Source organism: Amaranthus tricolor, chromosome 1 (genome assembly GCF_026212465.1).
Source record: "Amaranthus tricolor cultivar Red isolate AtriRed21 chromosome 1, ASM2621246v1, whole genome shotgun sequence".
Lineage (NCBI taxonomy): Eukaryota > Viridiplantae > Streptophyta > Magnoliopsida > Caryophyllales > Amaranthaceae > Amaranthus > Amaranthus tricolor.
The window spans coordinates 15,803,693-15,816,237 of record NC_080047.1 but is presented as its reverse complement, the minus strand read 5'-3'; the positions used below and the strand labels follow the sequence as shown (position 1 = coordinate 15,816,237).

At 34.0% G+C, this 12,545-nt stretch overlaps 2 protein-coding genes and 1 non-coding gene across 6 annotated transcripts in view; 1 reads left to right on the top strand and 2 right to left on the bottom strand.

The window, feature by feature from the left end:
* LOC130805791 (uncharacterized) overlaps window positions 1-4,717 on the top strand; it is a 6,681-nt gene extending 1,964 nt beyond the window's left edge. For all 4 annotated transcript variants that reach the window (XM_057670590.1, XM_057670585.1, XM_057670578.1 and 1 more), the window contains exons 4-10: window positions 857-925; window positions 1,860-1,975; window positions 3,782-3,836; window positions 3,930-4,050; window positions 4,143-4,190; window positions 4,267-4,361; window positions 4,451-4,717. In XM_057670590.1, the coding sequence (XP_057526573.1) occupies window positions 857-925; window positions 1,860-1,975; window positions 3,782-3,836; window positions 3,930-4,050; window positions 4,143-4,190; window positions 4,267-4,361; window positions 4,451-4,552 (606 nt within the window). In that variant the 3' untranslated portion in view covers window positions 4,553-4,717. The remainder of the gene's footprint in view (window positions 1-856; window positions 926-1,859; window positions 1,976-3,781; window positions 3,837-3,929; window positions 4,051-4,142; window positions 4,191-4,266; window positions 4,362-4,450) is intronic.
* A 2,513-nt stretch (window positions 4,718-7,230) lies between these two features.
* Window positions 7,231-7,361, bottom strand: LOC130801208 (U6atac minor spliceosomal RNA). Its single transcript, XR_009039532.1, has one exon. It is a non-coding gene; the product is annotated as a U6atac minor spliceosomal RNA (small nuclear RNA).
* Window positions 7,362-10,810: 3,449 nt separating this feature from the next.
* LOC130800874 (uncharacterized) lies at window positions 10,811-12,163 on the bottom strand. Its single transcript, XM_057664627.1, has 2 exons — window positions 11,602-12,163; window positions 10,811-11,505 (listed from the first exon to the last, which is right to left on the bottom strand). Exons 1-2 carry the CDS (start codon window positions 12,161-12,163, stop codon window positions 10,811-10,813), a joined length of 1,257 nt encoding a protein of 418 aa, XP_057520610.1.
* Window positions 12,164-12,545: the final 382 nt, after the last annotated feature.

Sequence of the window (12,545 nt, the reverse complement as noted above, 5' to 3'; positions counted from 1 at the left end):
TATGTGCTCTTCATTCTAGTTATCTGGGTTTTACTTTTTTTTTTTAAAAAAAAGAATCCAATATTGGAAGATCGACGTACTGTTTTTTTTAAAAAAAACATACTGTAAATAAATTAACAAAGTTGATAATATAAAATGATAAATGGTTGAAGTTGGAGAAACTAAACGGTGGAGTACTGGGAATGTAATAGAATAATGGTATACTCTCTTTGCCTCCTAATTTTGAAATATTGGTATGAGTTACTTTCTTTATGGTGATGGGGTAGTTGGTGGGAACCATTGTGTAAGGTATCGGACGTAGTAACGCATCACAAACACATTTTAAAGGTTTAGGAAGCTACGACAACCTTAATATATGCCACAACAACCACAAAATCATTTGTATTCACCGCAAAAAGTGAATTCGGAATCATTATCGCATATGAGATTAAGTGGGAATGAAAATTTGAAAATCGATCCTAGTATAAAAGTTTACTAACTTGGTAAAACAGAAAAAATGTTAAGTATTGCAAAATTAAGGGGGCAAACAACAGCGGAACAATAAGAAAAAGTTTCAATAAGGATAAACAAAAAGGATGATCAAAAATGAAAACAAGGACCGGAAATAGGATTCTAGGAGAAGATATTATCAAAAATTTCTAGATTTATTACGATGCAACAAAAGAGAATTCTTTGCATCTGGTAATGTGATAGTGTTCCATTGATTGCCTAGACAATAATACATATATAATGACTTTCTTTTAACATTGTGTTTAAAGATCTAGAACAGGTAGTGGTGTTATTAACTACTATGTATTCCTCAATGTATGCCATATTAGTTCTAGAGCTTCATTCTTTTTGTTTCAAATCTTTTCAGGAGCAAAGGCTGCAAAGACTGCAAGAGAGATGCCATGTTTCCTTTGATGAAACTCGCCCTGACCATCAAGTATGCGTTTGTACACTTTGGCTATGTCTTCATGTGGTAGTTTATATTTCTAATGGATGCGACAATGTTGATATCTCACTTTTATTGTTTGAAATCAGATGTGTTGTTCATTTCAAAACCCCTAATTTATGAAAAGGAACAAATGAAAGAAGAATTGAATAAACACAAATGATGGCTGCAGAAGTTTCTTTCAATTGTATGTACATGTCTGATTGATTGTGGATTAAGTTATCTAGGTGTTACAAACTTACAATTAACAATGGAAACAGCCAAGAGACTTGGCTGAATAAAAGGTTATCAACATGGAACACTAAATTTCATTCTTCATCGTTTTTGTCTCTGTTACCTGGACTTGGGAACTCATATCCAACGCGGGTATGCGTCCGAATTTCCGCTCGGCTGTATTATGGGAAAATACAATGCTTCTGATCTAAAATAGCGTGTCCAAGTTTCGTAACCATGTCCGAGTGTCAAGGATTCGACACGCGTTTACAATAAAACTCCCTTGTTATCCGATGAAGAGTCCAGTTAACAAAGGTTTTTGTAACCTGATGCCAACAACTTGGCAAAAATGACTTATTACGTAGGTGCTTTTGTTATTCTCGTTTGTTTATTGGGGGCTATTCGCTTTTCACTTTGTAAATGCGGTTTTTACAACTTAACTCTCTACATTTCTTCTTTTCTTTTCTTATTGGTGGGTTTTTTGGGTTAGGCGGTTGAATGCATGAATATTGGGCTTTTGGTCCATGGTGTATAAACTTAAATTACTGCGTATTTGGGAGAATTATTTCATTTGATGTTAATTCTTAGTCTTTTCTTGCCTCATTTACTCCTAAATCCTGAAAATGTTCCAGACGTACATCACTGCGGCTGGGGGTCTTCGCTGCTGACTGCAAGACTGTCTATGCTAATGGAGATTTTGTATTTTGTGCAGGAATCTCTAATAGCATTGTGGTATGCTGCCTTTCCAAATGTCCATCTCAGTGGTATGATCTCTGAGCAGTGGAAGGATATGGGCTGGCAAGGCTCAAATCCATCAACAGACTTCAGGTATGTCTATTCATTTCTTTAATCACAAGCTTTATGTTCTATGTACCCATACCTTTTTATGTTGAGCCTTAACTTAGAATAAATGATAAACAAAATAGTGCACTCGCCCAGTAAGAGTTAAGCCCGGTATGAGGCAGTAGCTGGTAAGCATAGTCTATAGTTAGTCACCTTGTATTATGTCTTTTAAGTGCATTTATTAAGCACAGGGCTCCGACAATTTAGAAATTAAATATGGGCTCTTTGTAACAAATATGCGCCATTATATAGATGAATAAAATTATTGTATATTGCTAAATTTATAAAAACATGATTAAATCTTAAATTTAAATGTTCATCACTTGAAAATTTTTGACAATGTACAATTTAATCTTCCACCTACAATTCAACAAATAAAATTTATACTATCAATAAATATCATTTTTAATACTCTTACTACTAATAAAATTATAAAAATAATAAACCAACAAATTACAAAATTCCCGGAATCAACTGCCCCAAATCGACAATACCTACCCAGACAATTCCAATCGACAATTCCCACCCAGCCCCGTAAGTTCCTACTCTGCTGTTCGCCCACAACTCCACTTTAAGTTCAGAAATTTTACAAACAATTTCTTGAACTCACATTTAAAAGTTAGAAATTTCCAAATTACAAACAATTCAGAAATTTTACATTTTACAAACAAACAAACATTTCAGAAATTTTACAAAGTTAAAAGCCCAATCTCCATTAATTTCCCATCTAGAAATTCAGAAATTTTACAAACAAGAAAAAAAGTAAGATAAATCAAGTTATAGAGAAGAGATAAACATACCTTCACTAATTCACCTTTGATGGCTATTTCTCGAGTTTTCACTCCTTTGTAATTTTAGGGGAAATAGAATTTTAGAGAAGATGATGGGCAATTTAGAACATGAATTCAACTCAATGTAGAAAACAAGGAAAGTTAATTATATTTTGGGGAAGTTAAAAGACTTTTTTATGGGAAATGGAATACTCGGGGGAAGTAAATGTATTTTGAGAAATTGAAAAGCTTTTTATGGGAAATAAGAATAAACCGTGTCCATGCTCAAAAATGACTGAATATTTTTTAACTTTTAAGAAATTGGGCCCCTAAAAAACCGGGGCCCTGACCTATTGCTCATGGTGCTTCTGGTATGAGCCGGGCCTGATTAAGCAAATAATACCTAGCATTGAGAATTGAGTCTTCTCTTAGTTGGAGCATGTATCGTTGTTTCCAGGAAGAACTTAGGCTCGATTTTTTGCTGCCTCATCCCCTAGCTCTCCCCTTTCCTCAGCAAATAGTAAGAGTTCAACCATTATTAAAATGAAGTTGGCCTTAAAAGGACTCAAAAAGGGTCGGAAACGGGTCTTCATAAATAACATAATTGATGGATGATTTAATTATTATAAATGACAATGCCAATGGGAATTATTAACATTTCTACAATTTAGTTGTTATAAATGATAATTCAATTATTATAAATTGATGATTATTAGAATTTTTAGTAATAAAAACGGGTCAGATTGGGCCGGTTTAGGTTTTCAAAGCCCGACCCATGTAAACCCATACTAAGTATAAAAGACCCTTATCCAATCCGACCTATATTTAATTAAGTCCGGCCCATGTAAACCCATACTAAGTATAAAAGGCCCTTATCCAATCCGACCCATATTTAATTAAGCCCGGCCCATTGGACACCCTTAGTTGGGATTACGGCTTTCGCATTGTTATTGTGTGATTGATTGGATTCTGGTTTTGTTGTGAAGAAACATGCGACTTATTGCAATTCTTTGCTCACCAGGGGTTGTGGCTTCATATCATTGGAGAATTTGCTCTTTTTTGCTCAAACATACACAGTACACTCCTCTTTTTTGCTCAAACATACCGTTTTCATCGTATATGTTATTTTCATTTGGCACTCGCGTATGATTGTGTGATTGCATATTCAGGTATCTTTCCGCAGGCTCCTGTTGAAGCAAGATGGTGAGAGAGCTACGTGGGAATACCCCTTCGCTGTGGCCGGGATTAACTTGACATTTATGTTAATTCAGATGTTGGATCTCTTTTCAGGTTTGCTTGTGTCCCTTGTCAGAATATATTATTGTTTTCAATGATTTTATACTCGAGCTATATTCGTTTTTGATTCTTGCTAATCTTGGCAGAAAAACCAAGATGCATTCTAGGAAATAAATTTGTGAAAATGCTTGGAGGTGAGTAATTTCATACTTTTGAAACTAAATTTAATTAGAATGACTGATTAATATTTTTTGTTTAATCTTTTTATAGAAGACGAAGAGGCCTTCGACATTCTGTTCTGCATAGCTTTCGAAATGATGGATGCCCAATGGCTTGCTATGAACGCCTCGTACATGCAATTCAACGTATTGCTGCACTTCACATCACTTGGTGTTCCTGTTCCTGTATCATTCGTTTGATTTCTTCTATTAATGTCGTCGCTTCGATTTTGCAGGAGGTACTACAAGCAACACGAACACAATTGGAGAGAGAAATGTGTTTAGAGGATGCCCAGAGAATACAAGATCTTCCAGCTTACAATCTCTTGTACAAATAGTCTTTCTTCAGTTTCTTAATTTTTGTTGCACAAATATGGGGTTATATTCAATGGGAAATTGGATTGTTTTGAGCCTATGTTTACTTTTATCTTTGGGTGTCATATATCAGCTGGATATTTGCTTTTATTATTTTGTTATCTATCGAAATTTACTGGCAACTAATTACATGCTATAAGTTCTTAATGGGTCCCCAGACTTCAACTATCCAAATCATGGTAAGTTTTTTTACTTGTTCTTTTCTTATTTGCTGTTAGTAACAGCGAACAAGTTTAAACTTTAGGCTCAGACACAAACATTTCTAAATAAGTTACTTCTGAAAAGAAGTTGAAGTCATTTCTAAATTCAATGAATCTTTGCGAGTAAAGAGTAATTTAGGCATGTGAGGTCCTTTTTTGTTGAACGAATTTACGAAGGAGGCTCATCCAAGTAGTATTTTAGATGATACCTATGGCTCGTTTGGTAGTTGGTAATAAACGATGGTAACAGAAATGAATAAGTAACTGGTGTAATTTTAATTGAAAATCTTTTGGCTACCTTGATGACCATGCTAGTCTAAATTTAATCATCTCATTTTCTTCATCAAATTCATTTCACTGCATTACTATTGGGAGAAGTGATATTAGGTGGTAAGGAAAATTTGTAAATAAAATAACTTTTTTGTGATCAAATTTTCATTACCATGGAAATAATATAGAACTTTTGATGATGAAATTTTACACTATAAATCATTCTCATTACCCCATTTAGTACCACTAACCAAACGGATCGTTAGTCCTTTTCCTAATAATAAGAAATATACTTTTGTTTTTCTCAATTCATATTCTTGTTTCTTCTCTGTCTGTGTATGTGAATGCGATACACAACAAAACCTAAACCCAATTTTTAACATGGTACCAGAGGAGGTGTTCTAAATTCATCACCAATCTTCTTGCTCCTTTTGGTATAGTTTTATTGACATCCCATTTTTCTTCTTTTTGTTCCGTTATTTTTTAAAACTCCATTCTTTTCTATCTTTCTTTTACGATCAAATTTATTTTTTCTATCATAAAAAATTTAATGGAAAAAAAATTACTAATACCAAAGACAGCAAAGAGATGATCAACAATAACAATTGTGTTATCGATCAAATGCGAAATCCAAACAATGTGTTATATTTACACCCTTCAGATTCCCAAGCACAAAACTAGTCTTTGTTGTGTTCAATGGAATGTTATACAATGATTGGAAAAGGTCCATCATGATTGGTTTAGTTGCTAAAATTAAGATGAGTTTTATGGATGGTTCATTACATAAACCACAAGATGGTGACATAAATGAGAGAGCATGGAAAAGATGCAACAACATGGTCATAGGGTGGATAGTTTCTTCCCTAGAAAGGCATATAGCAAAGAGCATTATGTACCTCAAAACAGCAAGTGATATTTGGATGTTGTTACAAGAAGAAAGCCATAGAGAATTACAGCAAGTGATATCACTTCTTCCTCATTTTTTCTCATTGTTAAATGTTGAGGAATGTTACACGAATAACCACCTACACTTGTGTTCAAAAGGGTCTTATTTTTTGGTTTTTTCAATCATATGGTTTGTCGATTGGGACATTTCGATTTCAGTTTTACGTCCGGGTCTGAAATTTTTAATTGGATTGATTTTCTGTTTTATGTCGAAGAAAACTCAATCCATTTTGCATACTTGTTAGAAACTATAGTTCATTTTGATTGGAATATTTATGTAAATGATAGAAATCAGAATAATGATTCTAATAATGTATCTCTATTGAAATTATGTGCAGTCCAATTTTTGTGAGAAGTTATTCAGCTATAATGATCCACTTTTTGTTATAGAAAAGAATTTTTTCTAGATAGTATTGATCTTTTCCATATTAGTGAACAGTTTTCAAATGAGCAAAGAGTGCTGTGCGACAGCGGAAGTAACGATTGAAAACAATGATGAAACAATAAAGAAATTCAATGCAAACAATAAGAATATGACATAAGAGATTTAATGTGGTTCACTATTAATGTGATAGCTACGTCCACCAGTACCGAGATCGAATTATTTTACTATGATCGCAAAAAATTTACAAGATGAATCAAGATATCTCTCACAGATAATGATGGCTCTCTTGTGATCTCTCAATTTGTGAATAATAAACTCTAACCTTAAAATGGGGTATTTATATTAATCCCCAAATAAAAGAAATTAAGGCTTAATTACACAAAAAAAACCGATCCCGTGAAAAGTAACCGCAGCCGAGTCGGCTGCCTTGTCACTTACACAGCCGCCGAGTCGACTTAAAGTTATGGACAAATTGCAATTTTGGCAACATCAAACGCCGACTCGGCTGTGCCAGCACAGCCTATGCCGCCGAGTCGGCGTTACTCTTTGGAAAAAATCTTTCAACTCATCAACCCACGACGACTCGTCTTCACTCTATGGGCCACCAAAAGCCGATTCGGCTTTTGCTACTGGGAATCAACACTTCCCAATACCTTTGATTCATCAACAACCATGATCAAGACTCGTTTCGAGTCACCAATCATCAACAAAGAGTAAAGTAGAATGTGTTTTCTAATGCCAATATTATCATCTCTAGGATAGAACTTTAGAACTATTCTTTATTTATTACGTCTAACATCAACAACAATGCCAAAGAGGTGATTCCAAAAGATTAGGGTGGGATGAGATTGGGTTATAGATCCACCCATGATGGGTAGCCTTAACAGCATGTGTATGGTTACAAGAAAAACCTGAAAGCTCTTCTTGTCCCTGTCATGGGATATGTCAACCATTATTCCTTTCCACTAACACTTAACTCTAAGCATAATTAACAATGTAACATACTTCGCTAGGTAGTTCCCCTTTTGAATTCATCGCTGAAAATGACCCTAAATAGAATATAAACGACCATATGACACTGAACTCTAATGATCTCAACATTTGCCTTGCTTCAACTAGAATGTCATGCTTTAGTTCCTCTTGTTACTAGATTTAGAAAGTTGGAAATATCGACCCTATTGTGTTCTTGTTGCTAGATATTTGAAGCAAATTCCATTACTTTTCATGTCTATGAAACACAATGTCATTTTTGTTTTGCAAGGGAAAGTATCTTACTCCTGTCTTTTGCATCTATATAGAATATATACTATATACTATTTTGGGCGGTTTGAATTTGTAAAATTTGTTGGTGAAGATCTCGCATATTGATTTGTTGGGATTCAACCATTCATGCATTGGCATTGTTGTGTGGGTAGTTGGAAAATAGTTGTCATATGTTCCATGATTTATGACTTTTGCTACAATTTCTTATTTTGGAATTGCCAATTACAGTTTAAGTGGTAAAATGGGAATAGAGATACCCACAACTATTGTAAGGTTTCTTTTGTAAATTTGCATTATATCTTTAATTGCAAATCACCACGGACCACCAAAAATGTCCTTTTATCTTTAAATGTGTTTTCTTTCTTCCTTGAAAAAGATTGGTATCTTAAGTTCATTCTTTTCATATAAAAGTTTGTCCATGGAATAAATTAGGTGTATGCAAAAGTTTCATTTTTTATGATGTATGGTTGGAGGGGTGTTCGAAAGCAAAGATATATGTTTGCTGCAAGTGATTATTAGAACATGGATGGGCGAGAAAGTTGTAGCCATGTCAGGTTTCTAAACGTTAACTATGCTGCATGTATGATGATGTGGCAATGGCATCAATTGGCACCATTTGTTTCAATATTGCAGTTTGCTGCAAGATTGCCTAGGATTGAAATCATACGTCTATATACAGCCCTTGGTTGCGCCATATGTCTTCTCAACTAATTTGGTGTCTTGAGCTGTGTTTTGCTTCACAGGATTGTTTGTTTTTGTTTTTGCTGGAACTTATTGTAGCTACTTGAAACATGATCCTTTGGCCATTAAAATGTCAGTGGGGGTATTCATGTAGTTTTCTTAAAGTTTTTATTTGTCATTTTGAGTGTTCTATTTGTTTTTTTCTATAAAGAAATTTTCGATTTCTATTACAAATTTTGGACGAAAACAACCTTATTCATCATGATTTTAATATTTTAATAATGTTTATGTTCCCTCATATTTTCCGCTAACATCATTTTTGCATTTTTATATTCCTTATCCTCTCCAATGTGATCCACATATTTTTTCCACCAACTTTCTTTTAATACTATTATTTTTTTAATGTTTAAGATCCCCATTTTTCCTGTATCAAATTTATTATTTATAAAATAATATAGCTATTATTTAAAAGATTATATTTTTCTTAATTCTTGTGAACGTTCCTTGTGGGAACTTCTTAAGGATTGAAGGGAGTATTATATAGAGCTCTCTTGGTCCCAATTTGCCTACATTTTTGTTTGGAGTTGGCTCAGTTGTCCACTTTTTCTACTTAGTAAGTTAAACTTGAAGCTTCCTTATTTCCTGGATGAATAACTTATCTAAATTACTTAAAAAAAAACTTATCTGAAGTTTTATAGTAAATGTTTTTAGGTAAGGTAGTTCTTGTTTTTAACTTGTCCTTTATATCGATGGGGTAAAGACTCGTAGTTCTTTTGTTTTAGATTATAATGGACTGCATTAAAATGACTTATTAAATCTTGTGCACTTGTTATTTACATGAAATTGCTGATAATGTTTACTAACAAAGGGTCAATCGAAAACAACCTCTTTTTTATCATTAATAAGAATAAGGTTCCATACATCATACCCACATAGGTGGGAGCCATTTAATTATATATATAATTTTATCAAACTAATTACTTCAATATTAATTATGTAATTATTATCCGCATTTTAACCTCTCTAAATTGAATTAAAATAATAAAATTCACATATCTTTCATACTCCCTCCTATTCAGCTTAGGTGTCCCATTTCCTTTTATGGTCAAGTCACCTTAATTGTCCCATTTCTATTTTTGGTATGCATTTTTGACTATTATGCCCTTAGTAATTTATCTTATTTTCAATTATACCCTCCATTACCCATACTAATTTACCTTCCTTATAATTAATCAACATACTTAAATCCTAATTAATATCCACCCATTTACACTCCCTTCCTTTATAAACCTAAAACCCTACCCATTCCCCATTCCTCTTGCCGTTTTCTGATAACCCTGGGTTGAAGCTTCACCTTCTTCCTTATCTTCTTTCTTGTTCTTCTGTGAAAACCCTAAATCTGGGTTGAAGCTTCACCGTCTTCCTTAATTTCTTCTTTGTTGTTGTCTGATAACCCTAGATCTGGGTTGAAGCTTCACCTTATTCCTTAATTTCTTTCGTGTTGTTCTCATGGCAAACTCTAGTTCGCCTTTTAAATCCCCCCTGAAGAATCCTAACTCGACAATCAACTCGCCGATGAAAAACCCTAACTCGCGTACTTCTTTACTTCTGAGAATCCCCAAATCTCCTTACAAATCGCCTTCTAAGATAGACTTTAAGGGGTTCGATGATGGAAACCCGAGATCTGGACTGAAATCGTTTGAGGAAGAGTCTTTTGATTACTATGATGACTCAACTTCTGTTGAGACTGATCCTAAGTGGGGAAGAGAACTTGACTCTGAAGGTGAACCCATTTACACACCTGAGCCTGATTTGTATCCTGATCGTGAATATTCTTCCATTGATGCTGTTTTTTCGAATACTGATTGTGAAGAAGAAGATTGGCTTGATAAGCTAGGTCTCAAGTGAGTTTCTGTTCGTGTTGGTGCATGTTCATTTTGACTGATGATGATTTTTAATTTAAACGTTTTTGTATGCATTTTATTTCATTGCTCGGTGATCTGAAAGTGAGAGCATTTTTAGCCACCATAAAATCGAACAAAGGGGGTTTGGATTGTTTTCCAACGTTTAATGCACAAAGATGTTCGATTTTCTACTCAATGATTTCAAAAAAAAAAAAAATAATAAGTTCACCTGAGAGTACTAAAAGAACCAATTTTTTCATTAATGTACATTTGAATAAAAATGTTTCATTGAAAACAACATAAAATTTTTGTTGTTTTCATCTGAAACATCCCATGTTAAAGATCCCAAAAATATGTCCAAAGTCAAAAGGAATTTACATTTGAAACATGTTGCTGTGTTGGTTAAGGTTGTGTTGGCTGATCTTCTGTGTTGTTGTTTCTTTCCTGTGTGTCCCAAAAAATTTTGTTGGTTGCTGTTCTTTTGCTCATATGATGAAATCTGTTGCTCCTGCTGAAATTCGTTGAGATTGGTAGTTGTTGTTTTTTGATAATTCTACATTCAAATCCCCTTCATCAATCCCTCCCTGCATAGCCAATGAGTTCCACAAGCTGATTCATTTTTTCTGTACTTAGCTTTGTGAATAAATATTGAAGTGAATCAACAACCAATTGTTTGTCAATACTCAGGTAATCTGGTAAAGTCCCTTCCCTTGCTGCCTTTGTTTTGTTCATGTGAGGAATGTGATAGTCAAACCCCCCCTGTCTTTTCATGACCTCTATCATACAAGCTTGTAAAGTGATGAATACAAACCTTAAACATTGTGGACTTAGATTTTGAAATGCATTATTCACAGCCCTAAGTAATTCTTTAACATTGTAAGCAGATTTTTGATATTGCAAAGCTTGAATTGATCTAAAAAAACCTAGATCTAGCACGTTCATGTCAGGGGAATTTGGAGGTTGTTGCACTAATTGTATATTAAATCCATCTTTCATTGCCTCTTCTAAAAATTCTCTGTCATTGTGTGCTATATGCGGTTTGGCATTGTCTTGTTGAATGTAAATATGCTTTGACAATTCTGCAGGCCATTTTGCTCTAATGGCTGGCAGCACATTAGTGATAAGCATTGCTCTAATGTGCTCTTTTGTGATTGATTGTATTGGTTTTGTTTCCAACTCCCCCCTTTTCCTGTTCTTTGAGCTTCTTTTTGCTGGCTCCTGTATAATAAATGGCCAAATGCCTATCTTACCATCAAAAAAAACATCACCTTCAGTTGTAAATATTGGCTTTGTAACAGTACACATAAACATGATTTTTGGTATGAACCTTTTTGATTGACATTCTCTATGTGGTTCTACTTCACCCAGAGCTAGATAATAACTCTGTGTCTCTCGGGTTAGATAGAAGTGTTTTTCATCTATGTGAACAACGTTAGTATATGGCTTAAATTTGAATGCATCATTTTGTTCATCATATTCACATTTAGATAATGCAAAGCTTAACCTGTGTAACTTGTTGTTTTCATTCAAAGTCGGTTTGATTGCGTTTGTGTGCCTTCTTATGACTTTGTTCCTCTTCCACCTACACACCGTTGATATTGACACTTCCATCTGCTTTGCTACTGAATGCTGAGCACCCTTGAGTTCATATTTACTGGCCTTAAATTTTTCTTCATCGAATTTTATTTTGTTTGCTGCTTCTCTGCCCCCTCTCTTACTGTTGAGGTTAATCATTGTGGTGTTGTTTGTCATCTGCTTCTTGACATCATTCCACAAACATGTGATTGTTTTCCTACACACTTGAAACTCAATCGCAAGTGCACTGATTGTGCCTAGCACTGGTTTGCCCTTCTTATTTAATGCAGACAGCAGCTTCTGCATAATGTGTTCTCTTTGTTGTGTACTTAAGTTTTTTGTAGGAGCCATTGTTTTAGATGAATGTGTAATAAATGACCATTGTCATTGTCTATTTATGCTTTCTGTTTTTTCATGTAATGATTGAGTTCATATTTCTGTTTGACATTTCAATTTTGGCGCCTTATACCCATTTTATTTCTGTTTTCTCAATTTATGCTGTGTGCTTTGAAATTTTGGTTGAATTACTGGCGACAGATAGCAATATTAAATCTTGCTTGGCGGCAGTTTCTGATTTCCTTCTGAATTCCTTATTTTTGGACATTTTAATTTGGGGTTTCAAATTAATTTGGGTAATGTGATGATTTTTTTCATTTTGAAAATTTGGTTGTTTATAAATTGGAGGCTATTTAAGAAATTATTAATGCATTTTTTTGGTAATTTGGAAAATCTG

Coding starts and splice junctions, on each gene's coding strand:
- LOC130800874 (XM_057664627.1), bottom strand. CDS start 12,163: ATGGCTCCTACAAAAAACTTAAGTACACAACAAAGAGAACACATTATG. Junction 11,506..11,601: donor GAGTTATTATCTAGCTCTGG/GTGAAGTAGAAC, acceptor TTACAACTGAAG/GTGATGTTTTTTTTGATGGT.